Here is an 18,375-nt window from a genome sequence, read left to right on the forward strand (position 1 = left end):
CAAGTGCTCTCACTCATAAGAATATAACCATATAACATGTGCTTTTAACAAGGTGGTAAAAACCATCACGCTCAGTTGTCAGTATGTTACATTTCTGAGTCATGTGTTGCTAAAAAATTTCAAAATTTAAGACATAAGAAAAAATTTAAATTGTCAGGCAGAACAAAGATTAGAGAGGAAGCAATCTGATGCACAAGAGATGAGATGTTGGAGTTAGTGCACCATTTCTTTTCTAGCCAGCTGCCAAAATTAAAGAAAGTAACAGAAGAAATCATCCAGCCAGACCAGGCATGATAGTATTTAAAGCAATTTAAACCTTTTTATCTGCGAGATCAACCTTTTAAAGGATGTGATATACACTACTACAATTAAAATTACTGAATTTGCTCCAAGTGCAAAGTAAGTATCAAGTTTTTATATGTGCAAATGTGTACCATACACATTCTTGTGGAAAAACATTAACTACATTTTCAAAGCGTTGGATATCTCCTATTACTTTTTCCCTAGAAGTATGATTGCTTGCCACCTCCTTTGTCCCATTTACTGCGCCTCCACTTCCTACCAAGCTCTATTACTGCACTTTCCCTTAGTTTCCTCGTTACCTAACTCTGTCAGTCAACACTGTCAGTGGTTCCTATGAAGTACAGTAGCTTTACAATTGAAGCAGGCTAGCCTTAAATTTTTACTTATTTTATTTTTTTTGATCTGTAAAGATTTGCTTTGGAATCCTTTATTTGTTTGATCTTTGACTCCATGAGCTTGTTTTTAAGTAGAAGGCTCACCCTTTAAGCTGTCTACTGCCAACTCCTTCAAACTATTATCATGCTCAATTTTGTTTTGAATGACTTGCATGCATGCACACTTGTTGTAGTTTACCAGTGTAAAGAAATGTGCCTGTGTATCACACAAATGGCTCCTCCAGTTTCATATTTTGCATGCGGCAGTTATAAAGTAGCATGCCACTGTCGGTAAAAATGTTTAAGAAAACCTGAACAAAGTATGACACCGCTTTTCATTCCTCCCTTTCCTCCTTTCACTGGTATTTTTATTTTATTTATTTATTTATTATTTTTGGGGTTGTGGTGTTTTCAGGGGGGCATTGACCTGCAGGCGTACAAGTGTTTGTCCTGGCTCTGCTGCCCACGCAAGACGCCCAAGGCCCGCTACATGCATCTGGCCCAGGAGCTCAGTGTGGACCCCGACTGGCCTCCAAAGCCAACCACCACCACTGAAGCCAAACCCCGCCCAGAAAATGGTTCCACCTATCAAATTATGATCAACTCCTAGCACCACCACAGCCCCTCACAGTATTCAATCTCACCTTTCATATGGGTGCTTAGTGAATGCACATTCAACCTCTTCACGTAAAATTGTCACAGGATGATTGCTTGTCGTCACCGTTCACAGAGACTTGCGTCTGATACTGTAGTTCCAGAGACATTACTGCAAAAACCATAGAATTACACATAAGTACCAAATAAAGTTAAGCTTCAGTTCTCTCAGTACTTGCTCTCTCTGTGTCTCGCCCACTTGCGCGCGCTCAGGTCTCTCTTGCTTATGTTTAAATGTCATTCAAACATCCGTAACATCAAATTTAATTCCCACCCCTTATTGCAATGTGAGTCCACCAAAGCTGAGCAGCAGGCAGCCCACATTGGGAGGAGGATTGTTAAAACAGGTTGAATTAGCACGATGACCTCTTAAGATTATCTGTCTGAAAGCGGTTTAAAAGAGAGCCAAAGTTCCACTCCACTTGAGAAATAGCTTCTGACAAACATGCTGTCAGATGGAATGGTGTTAAATGCTAGAAAGTAATTGCCATTATACCATTGTTAAAAATAGCCCGCTCTTCAGATTTCATTAGCACCACAGTACTAGATATCCATTTTGAGTAATATAGTCTGATATCATGCATGGGACTTTCAGAAAGATCACTGCCCTGAAAATATAGAAAATAGAGAAGTAGAGTATAGGATGAAACAGATGCTAGCCCAGTTGAAGGGTTGTACTTTACTTCAGTGCAACCCACTCTGGCTGGAATGGCGAGTAAGAGGAATGGTTGATAAAGGTGGAGTTTGAAGAAGAGGGCAGAAGAAAGAGGTTCCACTTTGAAAATGGAGAGATTCTGTTATTAGAAGTGGAAAGGCTGGTAGAGTTGAATGTGCACAGAATAATGGATAGAAACCTGTAGGTGGCTGCACTGACCAACTCAGTATGATGTGATCATAGAGCAGCATGCAGATGTTCATTCTGTGTTTGTATTTCTGAGCAGCCATCATCCCGCTTTTAGGATGTTCACACAATGAATAGCTACGTCTTACCTGTTGTGGGCAGTGCAGGCTCTGATTGCTACTGTGTAGTGGTCTTATACATCTAATGTACGTTTATATTGCGTCATTTTAATGAGCTAGCATAACCACCTGGGAAACACTCATTAGAGAGGACAGAGTGATAACCAAAAATATTTTTAAATCTTACTATGGGACCCCCAGTGATTACTTATTTGAAGCCAGTATTCAAATACTCTTTTAAGCACACCGAGAATTGTAGAAAATTGGGAACAATGAACAGCTGTAGTCTGTCTTGTTAAATTGCACACCCCAGGCAGAAGTTTATATTCACATTTTATAATAAACACAAAAATATGCATATCAAATTGGTTGTCAAGAGCAGATTATACAGGTCTCGGAAAGTTTAGAGAATAAGATCAGGTCCGTCCAGATTTCATAAGATTTGGGAACTGCACAATAAGTGAAAATATTTTTTCATAAGACACATGTAAAGTATTTGTAGGCCTGGTGTCGTGTGACGTGGCGTCTGAAAGTCATACTGTTGTGCCCGGCCAACTTTAATTTAAATTCATGTAAACAAAAAATGTTGTGTTGACAATATAAGTAGGCAAGGTAGGTTTAGAAAAAGTAGGCTTTTAAAATTTCAATACATAATACATCGCAGGCTGATGATGATTGAAAGCATAAAATAATGAGGCCATAATGTTAATACACATTCAGAACATTATGGCTTTTAAAAAGTAAAGAACTTTAAGAGGGCAGTGAGATGTGCTGATCCACTCTCACACACAGGCTGGGACCTGTGGCAGACTATCCATCATGTTTGTCAGTTTGTCAGAGTTTACCTTTCTGGTTTTTAACAAAGATATTATGTAGAAAAGTCAAAAAATGAAAAAAAAGAAAAAAAAGACAGTAACAAAAGGAACTGTCAATTTAGCCATGCTAGCATAGTCAATCCATTGGTCTGTTGGTCCAGACTGATATATCTCAAAAACTATTGGATGCATTGCCATGACCCATGGCACAGACATTCATTTATTTTTTGTAGCTCCTTGCTGTATTTTCCATGTCATGCCACCAACCAGTCAACAACACTTCAGTTCATAACAAGATACCTCTAAAGCTAATGACTAAATTCTCATCAACTTCAGCTGTACTGTAATATTAAAGCCAACATAGCTTGCCTACATACTAAATGATTTTCATCCATCAAAAAGTTGCTTTCTAGTGTGTAATGAGCTCTGCAACCTCGTGGGCCGCTATAAACCATTAATCTTGTGTTTTTGCATCTGTGAGCCCTGTCCTCTCAACTTCTGACATCAGACAGGAACCTGAAAGCATACCAAGATTTGCATGACGCCATTTCACTATTTGTCATGTTCTGAAGACTTGAAAGACTAGATGGTTGAAATACTAGAAATATTACTACAAATATACAGCATTACTGTAGAATTAAAAAACATTGACATTCACATGTCTGTTTATAAAAAATTTAAAAAAAATTTAAAAAATAGAAAAATCTACACAAGAAGCAGCATGAATCTGACTGGTTAACAGTTAATTTACATGCATGAGACCATATGAATCAAAGAATCCTACATCTACAAACTCACATCAGATTGGCTTCAGAAAGCCAGTTCTTTCTTTCTTTCTTTTTTTTTTTTATTTAAACAAAATTTCTTCCTATGGAAGACTGATTAAAAGTGTGATAGTAAATTAAGGTAAGGAATTGTGCATCCCAATTGCTCGCTGCTCTTGGCACATTCAAAAGATCCACGCAACAGCACACCCTGCATAAAATAGATGCAGATTACCATGTACAGTTGTATTCATGTATTGCACATAGGCTACCTGCATAGAGAGATAAGGGCTATATTTTATGTTCACTGCTGTTTCTTTGACGTTTAAAGTGATGCTCGCCAAAATCTGTTCTGAAAGTATTCTTCAAACACTCCTGTAGACTTTGAAAGCGGCTGTAAAAGTTTGTAGTTTCTTTCTTAATTAAACCTTACTGCGAGAAATCGGTAGAATTAAATTCCAGTAATGATGTACTGAGCAAACAGATGAACAGCAGAGAAGCAGTTTACACTTCATCAGTGGATTGAGGAAGTATTTTTCCATTTTAATACTTTATTCAGCCATGAAAATTGGTACCATTTAGAAATCATTATGACTGACACAAGATTACCACAGCCACTATAAGAGAAAGCTACAAACTTCCTAAAGCCACCAGAGGTAATGTTTGATTGTGAAAATGCAGATTTAGGATAGAGAATCACTTTAAAGAAAAAACACCAACATACATGCAGCTCGTTCCCACTGTCAGTATAACTTAGCACTCTGCCTTTTAAGAATTATATGATTTCATGTTAATCATTTCAAATAGTGTGTGTCTCAAAGTATTTTCATAGTGCAACTCAGTGGTTATGAGTCACCGTGTCTAAAGAATGTCAAGTAAATGTAAAGTTACTTCCTCTCCAATGACAACATTGAGCAAATTATTTCTCAAAAGTCTGGCAAAAACACTTTTATCTGATTTTTGTATGACATATAGCATCACCTTTAGCTTGTCCATTAATTATTAATAATTTTATACATATAGAAACAGTCACAATAGATTTCCATAACATCACTTATAACACGTCTGACATTGCTCAGTTGCTAAAAGCCATTGTCGATTAAGATCCTTGTAATAATATTCCAATGCATATGAAACTTGTGATCCAAACTTTTTTTTTATTTTTTCAAATATGACATGTGACAATAGTTTTCATAGATGCATTGTTTATTTGATGAGGAAAGTGATAGTATTTTGTTATAGTATTGTGTGGGCAAATTGTCAGTGTGAGAAGACAGATGTATAGTCGATAAAACTGGTAAGAAAAGCATAACATCCTCAAATGGACATTGTTGTGCCAGTTTGCAGAAGAATTATGATATTTTGTTAAAAAAATCTTAGACTCAATTTGTTATTTTTGTGGGATTTAAAAAAATGTTGCTGATGTGCCCAAACATGAGCCACATGGGTTTCTATGCTTCTGAATATTCTGTTTTTTTTTTTTTCTTCTTTGCTTTCAGGGTTTAATTGTTTTTCTCTAAATACCTACTGAGGCTAAAATTGAATGTTGTGTAAAGAGCAAAATTTAATGCAATGCAATACTATGGTTATTGATTCTGTTTCCAAAGACCTTTCATCACATCGTTAGAAAAAAGAAAAAAGAAAAAAAAAAGTTTATTTTAGCCTGTGTTCAGTTCTGTCAAATCTGATTTGTCTCAGCTGAAGTTGACTTTAAACACTGATAATAATATTATAAGATGGATTCTATCTGTATATATGAGATGTACATTTCTAGTGTGTGCATAAAAGTCAAAAAAGTTTTAGTTATAAAAATGTATGGTTTTTGGATTATCAAAGGGCTGGTGTGTCTTTGTCTGCTATTTTGGTACTGTGTTACAATCAGTTGTTTGTCAATTTTTGATTTGTACTGTCTATTAGATTTGTTTGTACTTTGACTTTTGTTGAGGCTTTAGCTTGGATATTCTTTATTTGGGCATGAATCCTGGGCATTTATTTCACAATTTCAATCAGTTATTGTGAAGTATGATTGGGGCACTTGGATCAATATTTGTTCTGTCTTGGTTAAAAATAATGGAGCAAATGTCTACTTTAGAGTTTGAAAGAAGTTGAACTTGAACCAAACTGAATGGAAAAAATAGTTTTTGCAGGTTCCTATAGTAGATCTACTTCTCAGCTTTTTTTTTCTCCTTATTTGTCTCAATGCTTTGTATAAAACCAAGGATCTGACACAAGAAGGGAATTCAACTGATGTAGTGTATTTAGCACCTCATCTCTGCAAATTCAGAATTTGAGAAACATGCGACAATCTTGTTACTTTTCTGTCAAATCATCCAATATACACATTTTACTTTTTTTGTCTAGAACCTATTAAAAATCTTTTGCATCTGTGTAAAATTATGAAATTGGCAAAAAAGAATGTGCATTGCTGCTCGTATCAGCAGTCTGTTGTAGATGTGATTATATTGCTGCTAGGGGCAAAATGATTCGGTCTCAGCTCTGTCATTATCGTGCACCTTGATACAGAAAATTCATCAATTTAATGATGTGCAAAGTGTAAATACTATTGCTTTTCTCTTACGTAGTTTTGCCTTTTATTGTGACACAGCTATGTCAAAGCAATTGATTTTTATGCTGAAACCTCTATGCTCTTACACAGGTACAACATATACCGACTGTTGACAGTTAGCATTGGCCTCTTAGTCACATCATGTATTTTAAACAAACCATTGAATGGCATTTAGATTGAGTCAGCCACTGAGTGTTTGAACCCTCATGTGGATGTTGTTTCCTCAGGGAAATGTCTATTTGTAATGAACAGAGAAAATAATAGAAGTTGATACCCAAACTGAATGAAAATATATTGTTGGTAAAAAAAAAAAAGAAAAGATTTATTACAGTCCATCTGTATGTCAGCTCTTTCAGTAGAGTTTAATTGGTGTGCTTTTTATTTGCAGCTCCCATACCTCAGAAAGAGGCTCACCTGGGGTATATGTGTTTTTGTTATTGGCAGAGATGTACATTTTTTTGAAAATTTTTGTACTTTATAATTTATTTTTTATTTATTTCCATTTCTTTTTCCCTGAGGATTGTATTTCAGATTTATCTTGATTTCTTTCTTTTCAATAAATGTTCTGAAAACACACTGTTGCAAGTCTACAATTACTTTGTCTCCATTGTCATTCTCCACAATGCTGCAGAAACTACAGAAAAGTACATGGTTGTATGTAGAGAATGGGTATGAGTTGTCAACATGTAGAAGAAATTCAAAGTATATTGTTTATAGAGTTTTCCTGAGTGCAGTACCTGGTAAATGTGAATTGGTCACAAGACTTTACTAGTTTAACAAGCTGACATGGATCACCTAAGTGTAAACAAGTGAATAGCTCATAATGGATTGTGGTATCCTAATGGCTGTGAAGGTTACGCAGGTTGTGTCCTCAAAATTCAGGCACAGGATACCTCATTTTGAAGAGCCTTTGAAATTTGACAAGCCTTGTTAATCCATTTTATGCAGTCTTTCCAGAAATGTTGAGTTTGGAGGATCCTGCTCCTGAATTGGGAAATAAACTGTACAGCTTCAGTGTTGTGCAGTTCCTGCCCTCGCTGATGTTTGCACTCACCTTAAAGTGCACAAATATGTCTTACATAAGGTCCTGTGTGCCTTAATCTCAATTGCATTTTGTCTAATGCATAGCTAAACCGTTTATTCAAGTTACGTGTTAAGTATTGCCAATTTTAATGTCCAACTTACAGATAGCTCTCAGGATGGTGTCTATTGCTAACTTTACACATGTCTGCAAGGTTGCAGACTTTGAGGGAATTACTCACAATTCATGGCATTCTTATGTACCAAACTTCAAGTAGGGATGACAACATCATTTTCATTTCACATGTATGCTACAGTGAATTGCAGTAAGCACTGTATAGTGTCTGTTTTTTCTATGAAGATATCATTATGCTTATTTTATAATCATCTGAGGACATTATAAATTATCACTCTAGCCTAGGTAAATTATTCCACAAATGATAGATTACCAACATGGAAAACCAGGAAACTGCCCATGGGCAGTTTGTTTCAAGGTTGTGTGTTATCAAACAGATTAAGTCTTTCTGTGTGTTAAGTATTTAATACAAAGTTTTATTCCATCATAGAAGTACTATAAGGCTGCAAACAAAGACAATATCAATTATCCATATATTTGACTTTTTTTTAAATATATATATATATATATATATATAATTTGATTGATTTTTCAGTCAATATAATGTTTATAACGGATAGTGGAGGCCCAACAGCCAGTTTTTGGCAACAGTTAGGAATTTCATCTGGAAATGCTAAACTATTCAATACAGAGTTTAGGGTCCCTGCATCCTACTACACATTTGTGATAGGCACACAAAAATTGTTCAAAGGTGGGCTTAGTACCCACAGCTGATGTTGGGCCTGGCTGTTAATGATCGTACAAAATGACATGAGAGGCATAAACTAGGGAAGGGGTGTTGATATGTACCACATAGGAACTCTTCACTGGTTCGTTTTCTGTCAGTGCCGATTTGGAGGTAGTAACGTCCACAGGAAGTGGACTGTCATTCTGGCTGTGTCCTTGTTAGCTAACGCGATAGTTAGCGGCTGGGGAAATGTGTACCATTTGGAAAGATGAATTAAACTGTGCCTAAAGAGTGGATTTGAAAAAGATTTTTGTTAATCTGCTGTTGATAACAGCACCATGTTGCGTGTCGGGAGCAAAGCCGCCTGGTAAGTGCGTGTTTAATAAAGGTAGTGGTTACTGAAGCTAGTTGTGTTAGCTGTGTAAGGAAATTACAGATGCAGCTGGTTCTTTTGACAGCTGAGGACAGCCAAGCTAGCTGTCGTCCTTGTGAATAAAAGACCCCTGGTTAAATATATTATGGCTATCTACATTCATAACCTTTGTTCAAACACTGTCACTGACATATTTATTATAAGTTGCAAAGCGCCCTGAGCAGCTGTAGGGGATCTGGACGTTACCTAGACAGCTAACTGGCTAGCTAGGTAGCTAACCCCGGTGGTTGGTGGATATGTCTGATCTTACAGAGTCAAACCTACTTGTTTGACAGCCTTTAAATACCTTTTATTCACTAGCTAACACCGCATGCGTATCTAAATATGTGATAGCAATATATCATAGAAGGTAGATTTGTTTTCAATTGTGATTTTAATGCATTTTGCTGCGCCAACGTTAACTTGAATGGCTAAATTGGTCATATGCATAATATTCTCTCTTTACCTGCATTTTGTATCTTATTGTGGTGCTACGTTGTACTAACTTTTACTTAACTGGTAACTTGTAGTATGACTTAGTTATGTACACTATTATACATATCAATTTTGTGTATTTTGGTTTGTTTGGCTGGAAATTGATAAAGATTACAATTATTTGCAATATCTGTTTTTACAACAACATGAAAACTGAGATTCCCAGGTTTCACAGAGTCACATTTTTTCTGCTAGAATGATTCTCTTGTGAATAAAATTAGAGTTCATATTACTGTTTGGTCAGTACTTGTATCATTAGAGATAGAATTTAAGGGATGACTAGAAGCTCCCTCTGATGTTGTATTGTCTAGGCACATGAGGAAGATAAGCTTGTGTAATTTGTTGTCTTATTTCTATGTCCTTTCAGCATGGCCTGCAGGAACCTGGTCTCCACCAACATGGGGATGAGATTTCTGGTACCGCTGCAGAAGCTGCACCCTCTGTCCCGTGCCATCCACCACCGCTATTCGGCAAACACCAACCCTCAGCGATATCCTCATCGCACGGCAGCCCGCTACTTCACTTCTATGTCACGGTTGCCCATGCGACCACCCAAGCCACCTCCTGGATCAGGGGGCCGTAGCTACCAGCAGAAGCGCAACTTCTGGGTGGCCCGCCTTGCTGCTAGACTGCTGAAGCTCCGATACATTCTGCTGGGCACGGCAGTGGGAGGAGGGTACACAGCTAAAAAGGTCATTATTGAGTCATTGAATGTGTCTCTGATTTACGGTGTCATGCATTTGTTGGTTTTTCCACCTGTCATATTGTGTTCCTGCTAATTGCAAATATCAATTATATTTCTAATAAAATGGAGCTTTTATATCCTGTACTGCATGTGTGAAAATAACAAAGGTTTGTGATTTTACTTTCAGACCTATGAGGAATGGAAGGAGTTGCTGCCTGACTTTAGTGAATACAACTGGGTCATTCCTGATTTTGTCTGGGAACTGAGTGAACAAATTGATCTCGGTAAGCATCTTTATTTTAGTGCCCTGATTCATGAAGTGAAAGACATACAGTTTACATCTTGATTGTGAATTAATGTGATAATAACAGGCCATAACTTTATTGTAAATTATCCCTGATTTCAGTTAATGAAACAGGGATAGTTATTCTTAGGATATACTTGAAACATGGCTGCACAGTTATGCATCATCGGATAAGACTTTTTGTCTTATCCAACCTTTCTGTTTTCTCCACTTCAGCAGTTATCTCTTGTATCCACAGAAAAATTGGCCAAGGCTCTACCAGAGATTGAGGAAATAGCCAAACTACTACCTGACCTTGACAAGATAGGAGAGAACTTCACTTTCCTCAAAAGCCTCCTGTCTACTGGTGAGTGAACAACACCTGAACTATGTCTTCATAAAGTTACTGCATCATAACAAAAATAAAATTGTTATTTGCAAAAATCTGAGGTCATGTCCAGTGTCCAGGTTTCAAATTAAGATAACAGGAACTGTACTGAAGCAAACCTGTCTGCCACACCTGCATTGGCCTCTGTTTTTACATTATGTGTCTTACAATTCAGTTGGGTGCTCTACCATACTTAAAGTATGGTATTTGTGGTTTCTCTTACCTCAAAGTTACCGTAGCAGAATGAAATAACATAAACTCAAGGTTATAAGAAAATATGAGGAAGTAGCCTACTTTATGCTCTAAATTGCTACTTTTTCTGCAACAGCCCTCTTGTCTATGGTTGTGGTTGCTAACAGATTCTACAAAGAGCCCTTCTTTATACCGAATAACTTATAACTAATGTGTTTTAGATCAGTAGTTTTGTAGGCAATGCTAAAATCCATGCCTTATACAACCACAGCAATCCTGGGTAGACTTATTTCTATGTTCACAAAACATGAACTAAAAACACAATAAAACTGCTTTGTATTGTGTTTCATAAGTCATTTTGCCAGAGTGCCTGTCTCTCCTTGGATAAGATGAAAGCTCTCATTACTTTACATCTATTCCAAAAAACATCTCTTGTAAATCGCATTGTTGCATATAGCAGATGTATTGTGTGAGAGGATTAATCCCTGATTGTAGAGTATAAGGGGTTTACTACAGTTGGGGTGAACCTCAGACCTCCAGTTTGTCATCACTCTTGTCACTCACATCAGTCCTGCCTCAGGGGTTTTGATTTTTAATTTGCTAATAGCACACCATGTGCTCACATATCCCAAATGTATTGAAGAATGTTTGACAAAAGGGATGGTTCACCCTGAATAAAATTATCCACTCACCATCATGTCAGTTGAAACTTCCTAAAAAAATTGTCAGCAAATTAGCAACTGGTTCATATCTCTCTGGTTTCACCTACTGCTCTGCTTCTTATCAGTTCCAAAAAAATAAGTGAAATAACCATGACATTTCTCTAATATACTGAAGAGGTTTTAGTGTTTTGAATTCAGTATTTTGAGTCAGAAAGGAAGAAAGTGATAATATTAAAAAAGAAATCTTATTCTGCCTACACGCCTCTAGCAAGTACAGGAAATGCCTTTAAATAGAGCAACCTCTTGATTGGCTGGTAATTACAAAAAAGGATATTTTGGGCTCATTGAGGATCAGGACCAGTTTGGGGTGTGCTTATCTCTTTTAACAGTTTCTCATTAAGTGGCTACTTCACTTGAATTTCCGGCACAGCAGCTGCTTTGTTTTAATACACACCATTTAGCTGTGTCCCTGCTTTGACCATCATCCCGCTGCTTCTGTCTTTTATGATTTATATCTTGTGTTGTTCTCCCTTTCTCCTCCTCCCCTATCCTCCTGTCCTCCTCCACATTCTTCACAGGTGTGAGTTTGGGTAGTGAAGTCAAAGGAGCTGGTCTGCATCTTTTGTTAGGTGTGTAAACCCTGCACTCAGTAGCGCTGCCCACTCCCCTTTATTCTTTCTGCCGCTGTTTGACCACCATCTTGCCACGATATTGGTATGGTTGTGGGTTCCTGCTTGCGGACTTGAGGAGTTCTTGCCATGGTTCAGCTGTAAAGGCAGGAAGATTCAATACCACGTTAGGTTCCAGCAGGAACACTGCTGTCAACAACAGCAGTGTTCATGGTTAACACAGGTTATTTATTGTATAAATGTATAACCTGTGACTAGAATGCTGAAAAGGTCTTGGACTCGGGGTATTCAGAGGAGTATGATTATTTATGCAGACATCTGATTTTACCTTGTGGCTGACATCTGTTTGTTTGAATCAGTAAAAGACTCTAGATTTCTTGCTCTTCCAGACTTCTTTTAAAATCCTGAGAACTATTCTCTTGTTCACATCAAAGCACACATGCAGTAAAAGAAAAGTGTTAAATAGGATCAATAACCCATCTTGATCTTTTGATTTTCCTAGTCTGGAAAGGAAAAATTAAAAGATCAAAATGGCTGTTTTTCTGTTTGTCTCCTCTTCCCTTTTGACTTTCTATAACCTGACTGTCCTTGGCTTTACCTTGTCCCACCTGTGTGATTTTTGCCTCCTTTGACTTCCACCCTCTCTCCCCTGGCCTGTATCACCTGCTTTCTTTAACTACACTCTCATTGCTAATCTATGGTGCGATCTCTTTCTGCCTTTATTTACTGACACTCAGATGTTTGGAAAATGCACACAAAATTTAAAAAGTAAATTTTTGAATATAGTTGTAAATAAATGAAAAAAAATTTACATAAAACATCAATTTAGGTTGGAAATTCTTGAAAAATTCAAATATTTACAAAATATTTTTTTCTTAAATGATGTCAAATAGTTGTGATGATAAATAATAATGATGCAACCATAAATGCATCTAGGTACAAAAGTTTATGCAAAGACCTAATCTAATCTTCCAAAGTCATTTGTACAAAGACGCATTCAGTGACAATTTCCTTTGTACTACATGTCAGGTTGTTTTATTTTGTCTTGCAATAAGCTTTCTTCTTAACAGGCTGCCCCACGAAAATCCACCAATCAAAATTTCATTGACCTTATACCTAAACAGAACCAACTTTAACCAGTTTTCCGAACCTTTATTGCATGTTTTTGGCTGGACTTTAAAAATGGGGCCCGCCCCAGAAACACAAATGTCTGTTGGTGAGTGAATGATGAAGTTACACCATTGGTCGGAACACTGATTGTTCGAGTTTCCCCATTGGCCGTTACTCTTTCAAAATGAACTGATGTAAACAGGTTCTATTACATTGTATTCATATGCATCTACTTTACATGCACATAATATGTGTATATATCAGTGCAATATTTTCCAAACATTTGAACTTTGATAACACTGGTCTATTTTTCTTATCCTAGGCCTGCTTTAAATGGCTATCTGGCATTTTTTAGTTATGGGCATAATTTTCTCCCTAAGCTTGTTTACAATCAGCACTCAATAGTCAATGATACATTGATAACCTTATTTTGTGGTGTTATGTCTCCTCTGGTAGAAACCTCAGGTGATCCTCCTCTAAAAGCCACAGATTCTTCTGCTGCAGCCACACAAGATGCCGGTGACAAGCAATACAAAAAGGCAAGTTTATAATAACCTGCTGACAGTTGTCAGCTTTCTGCTCTCTACACCACCACAGCTCAGTCCCACTCTGCTCCTGTCTGCAGCTTGGCTACCTTTCACTTCAGTGGCAAGAACTATAGTGAACTAAATCAAAATGCACCCAAAGAACTAACATATGAGTTGTAAGCAATAACGAAATATCTTTTAAGAGCCTGTGAGGCACCAAGCAGACTTCATGTTGTCTCACATAAGTTGTTAAAAGCTACACTTAAACAGGGTCCTGATTATATGAACTGGAGCACCCATAAAGTGCTTTGACTGATGGTGTCCTCTATATTGATATTTAATTTTTTTTGGGTGCAGTCTGATTCAGTCTGTTCTACTTCATGTGAAAAGTTTCAGGCTACATGCTAGCCTGTTATCAAGATACGCTTTTGAGGTCCTGAGGTGATGGTAAGAAAGATAAGAGCTTTTCTCAGTGCAGAGCAGTTTACTATTGAGTGTTATTTTACATAAAAATTTACACCATTAACACAGGATACCATGTACATACTGTATGGCACTCATTTCGATATTTATCATTACTTCATGTGCCTTTACTGCTTGTCATTCCTCTCAACTTTTTTCCCCAGAAGGCTCATTCATAGACACCAACCCTTCCACCACAGTATATCATCTCTGGCAAACACTTTGTATGCACGTGTGTTTCATTTCTTGTGTTCTCTCTCCTTTTTGTCCATTTTGTGTTTTGTCCTTTTCCATAAAGTGACCGGTTTCAGTGTCTCTCTGTTTTATTTTTTATGTTATTGTAAGTTTTTATGTGTTTTGTAATACTATACAGAGTTAAACTTTGAAAACAAACTATAGGAAGCTCTGACTATGTATATTTAAAGAGAAGCTGCATTTGAAAAAAAAAAAAAATTAAGCTTTCCTCTCCTATGCCCTGCTTTTTGTCTGCAATCCTGGTCTCCAACATGAACACAGTTAACACAACTAAAATCTTACAAGTTGATGTTTCACTTCAAAAAACATATTACATGTATTGCATGTGCATAACACAGAGAAAGGCGCAAAAACCAGCACAAAATTGCACAAAATCGCTCAAATTGTCATGTTGGGGACCTCTGAACCAAAGCAAATTTCACCTGCTATACAGTATGCTTTATGCCTCACCCCAGATAGAGCAATCCCAATCCTTGCTTTGCTTATTTTCATCATTTTCAACATCGTCAGATCGATTATATTCAGAACCGCCTAATATTGTGTTGCAACACATTAAAACAGTGGACTGAACTTGTTTATTATTTTACCGTTACAGTAAAACCCGAATTTCAACTCTCTTCATGTATTATATACTGCTAAGTATAATTATAAAAATCAGTTATTGTGTTGTCTGAATCATGGTGAGCGTACAGTCATGAATCCACAGTGGCACATGACAAGTCACTGTTGTTGCCACTTGTTGAGAGGCGCTGGTTGTGGTATTGGTTGCCTCTTCTGCCTTCAGTCTGGCAAAGTTTGGCGTCTCCCTTTTGTGTTTGAGGGAGACTTAACTTTGTTCGGTCACACTGATGATTGTGGCAAGATTACCAAAGCCAAAGATCTTGATTCTCTTAAACATGAGCCTTAACTGAATCGTGATTCTCCAACAAACAGCACCAATGCCAGCGACAGAGACACAGGCCAGACTTCTTCTGTTGTAGCCCTGTGTTTTTTGGATGCAGCATTGGCCTGTATGGCTGACCAGACTAGTAGCTGGCTGTTATGTTTTTTGCTGCTCCTACCTCTTTCTCACTATGACGTACCCCAGCAGGGTCTGCTTGGCGAGCTCATTCTTATTCAGCAGCAGATCCAGCGGCACGAGGAGGAGGTCCGGCGGGCCGCTGCAGCCAATAGTGCGCGTCCCCCACCGCCAGAGCCTGCTCCCAGTCCGCCTCCGAACCCCAGCCCCCTTCAACAGAAACGAAAGGTGAAGGTCCCACCCCACTTAGATTCGTCCTATCCCACAAATGGCTCCTAAAGATCACAGCTACAGAGTAGGAACAGAATATATATTCTAGAAAAATTTTATTTAAACCAGCTCCCTTGACGAAACGTTACAGTAACTTAACACCAGGCTGAAAAGCAGGTTTCACTGGTCTCTCTGGATGAAAGTTTCAAGTCTGTTGTACCTCTCAATACATCCAGCATCACTAATTGGTCAGGTTGGATGTGCTTGGAAGTGTGCTCCATTGCACCTATAATCACACCTAACAGTGATGTCACAGTGTACTGACATACTTTGGAGTACACTGAGGCATCACTGCAGCAGGGTGAGAAGTTAAAGTAGTGGAGGTGAGTGAAAACATTTTCAGTTGTTGTTAAGTTGCTTTTTTAACTGACTTAATTGGTGAAGAGTAGAGCTGGCAATTTTAATAATTAAATAAAAGTCTTTCTATTTTATAGAAGATTAAATTTTTGGTAGCATTGCTTTCTGTTAGTCCCTAATATGCACAGGATGGAGGACACAACAACATGAACAGCTGCAGAATAATTAATTAACTCAATAATACATTCCAGTGCTGTGGCCATGCAATAAATACAATGTTTGCTAACCCACAATGTGTTTATTTTGTCCACCACATAGACAACAGTAGCATCTTAAAACAGAATGCAAACACGGTACAACACCACCATAGATTAAACCAACCCCCTCCACTTAAAATTATTTATTGTATTGCTACTGCATTGGATTATTATATTTTACAGGTGTTTGTGTCTAGCCCTCCAGTTTAAGCCATGATGCTAGTGTTTTTAAATATTTTATAACCTTTTTAAATTTTATATTATTTCTAGTGCAGTCCGTTAGTCTGACCCCTGTAATACCCAACAGTAGCCTCCATGTATCACCCCATAGTCTGTCAGGCTGTGCTAAAATTTATTTTATCAGTGGGCTGTGGAAAAGGCATGCATGGACCTTCATAGCCTGGCTCCAGAAGTGACGTAGTAGCTCAGCCTCACTCTCATGCAAATGGATGGATTATCATCAGGAGCACATTAATGTATGGAAACACTGCATGGAGTGGCAACCTGCTGCATGGTGTGAGCTGCACTTTTTGAAACTACCATGAATGGACAACTTTTATAAAGGAAGCTGATCATTTTATCATCAGCACGGGAGAAGTCTTAAACTTACGAGAAGTTATGTAAAGCCCAAATAACTTTCCTAATTGAGGAAATTCAAAGCATTTTAATACACTGTTTGTTCATATTGCTAAAAGGTAATTTACAGCGCACTTCTTGTCCTTGTTGTGTAGTATAGAAATTGTATTTGCTACAGTAGTTTTGCGTTTGTTTGTTTCTTAAATTCCCTTTCTTCTGCTGCCAGTCCCATCTGTCCATTTATGCTGTGTCTCCTGCTTTCTGTCCTGTTTCTCATCCTGTCAAACCTATTGCAAGTAAACAAAATGCAAAATAAAATGATGTTTGCCCAGTTGTAAAAAATCAAACTGCAATGACTAAATAATTTTGGGATGAAATTCATATTTTTCAGGGCTCACCCTGTGATTTGTGCCTGTTTTGTGAATTGGAGCTTGTTGATCAAAGCTGAGTAATCCCAGAATGAGTAGTGTCTGTCTGAAATCTGATTTTGTTCTTCTCTTAATGCATTAACTTGACTCAACTCTGGTTCTCTCTGTAATACAGTGTGCACGTAATGAACCTTCCTGATGCTGGTGGGATTTCATGCTTATGAAGTTGCAAAGTGAGAGTGACGGGTAGCCCTTATTTTCAAAGTGGAAACGAAGCATTAACTCAGTTTGTTGCTGTTCTTTTTCTGTTTTTATGCTTCAACCTTTAGTCATCAGACAAAGAAAAGATAGACCAGCTTCAAGAAGAACTGCTTCGTACACAGGTACAGTAGATTTTGTGATACTTTTGCTAAAAATCTGTCTCTTGGTGAAACACAGGACTCTTATTATCATGCAAGAGCTTTTATTTTTCTAATATTTTTAAATACTGGTCTTATTTCCCAGTGAAATGGAATTGCCAAGATTTGGCCAAACCATCAAATAGGTTAAAACTTACCTGCTTGGAGAATAGGTTATTAACTACTACTCATACAATACTGCATACTGTTCGTACAGCTGAAAAATTAGGTAAATCCAACCGTTGCACCTCTAGATCAAATACTGCCACCAGATTTTTTGGTAAAAACATCTCATTTTACATGTTATGTGTTACTGATGCTCATTGTTGATGGGATGCTACTGTCTATCACATAGCTAAAATATCAGCGCATGCTGGAGAGACTGGAGAAGGAGAATAAAGAGTTAAGGAAAGTGGTGCTGCAAAAAGATGATAAGGGGATTCACCAAAGGAAAGTGAAGGTAGGTTTCTAAACACACACACACACATACACACACACACACACACACACACACACACACACATACACACACACACACACACACATACACACACATACACATACACATACAATAAACACATTCATTTTAACTTCTGAGGCTTGGGTTTGGGTTTGCAATGATCATTCGGTGGACACAGGAATAGTCACTCCCATCTTTGGGTACTGTCCCTTTAATGCTGCTCTGAGCAATAATATCAGTTTAATTATTTCACTTTTACTTTAGCTATTCCTTACAATCACTGCTAGACTACAAGTGACAAATACATGTTTGAAGGTTAAAGTATTGACACATATTTTATCATCAATGTTCATTTTTGTTTCTCCCCATGTA

At 37.5% G+C, this 18,375-nt stretch overlaps 2 protein-coding genes across 6 annotated transcripts in view; both read left to right on the forward strand.

The window, feature by feature from the left end:
* Nucleotides 1-7,010, forward strand: part of atp13a3 (ATPase 13A3) — a 39,651-nt gene extending 32,641 nt beyond the window's left edge. For both annotated transcript variants that reach the window (XM_056378175.1, XM_056378174.1), the window contains one exon: nucleotides 1,093-7,010. In XM_056378175.1, coding sequence (XP_056234150.1) covers nucleotides 1,093-1,287 — 195 coding nt within the window. In that variant the 3' untranslated portion in view covers nucleotides 1,288-7,010. The remainder of the gene's footprint in view (nucleotides 1-1,092) is intronic.
* A 1,445-nt stretch (nucleotides 7,011-8,455) lies between these two features.
* The window catches only part of opa1 (OPA1 mitochondrial dynamin like GTPase), a 36,509-nt gene continuing 26,589 nt past the window's right edge, over nucleotides 8,456-18,375 (forward strand). Inside the window, exons 1-9 of one of the 4 annotated variants that reach the window (XM_056378529.1) lie at nucleotides 8,456-8,626; nucleotides 9,534-9,858; nucleotides 10,039-10,135; nucleotides 10,394-10,501; nucleotides 11,955-12,005; nucleotides 13,572-13,654; nucleotides 15,450-15,605; nucleotides 17,475-17,528; nucleotides 17,899-18,003. In XM_056378529.1, coding sequence (XP_056234504.1) covers nucleotides 8,598-8,626; nucleotides 9,534-9,858; nucleotides 10,039-10,135; nucleotides 10,394-10,501; nucleotides 11,955-12,005; nucleotides 13,572-13,654; nucleotides 15,450-15,605; nucleotides 17,475-17,528; nucleotides 17,899-18,003 — 1,008 coding nt within the window. In that variant the 5' untranslated portion in view covers nucleotides 8,456-8,597. The remainder of the gene's footprint in view (nucleotides 8,627-9,533; nucleotides 9,859-10,038; nucleotides 10,136-10,393; nucleotides 10,502-11,954; nucleotides 12,006-13,571; nucleotides 13,655-15,449; nucleotides 15,606-17,474; nucleotides 17,529-17,898; nucleotides 18,004-18,375) is intronic. The other 3 variants (XM_056378531.1, XM_056378530.1, XM_056378532.1) reach the window with 3 other exon arrangements.

Source organism: Seriola aureovittata, chromosome 6 (assembly GCF_021018895.1).
Source record: "Seriola aureovittata isolate HTS-2021-v1 ecotype China chromosome 6, ASM2101889v1, whole genome shotgun sequence".
In the NCBI taxonomy this organism is placed as follows: Eukaryota; Metazoa; Chordata; class Actinopteri; order Carangiformes; family Carangidae; genus Seriola; species Seriola aureovittata.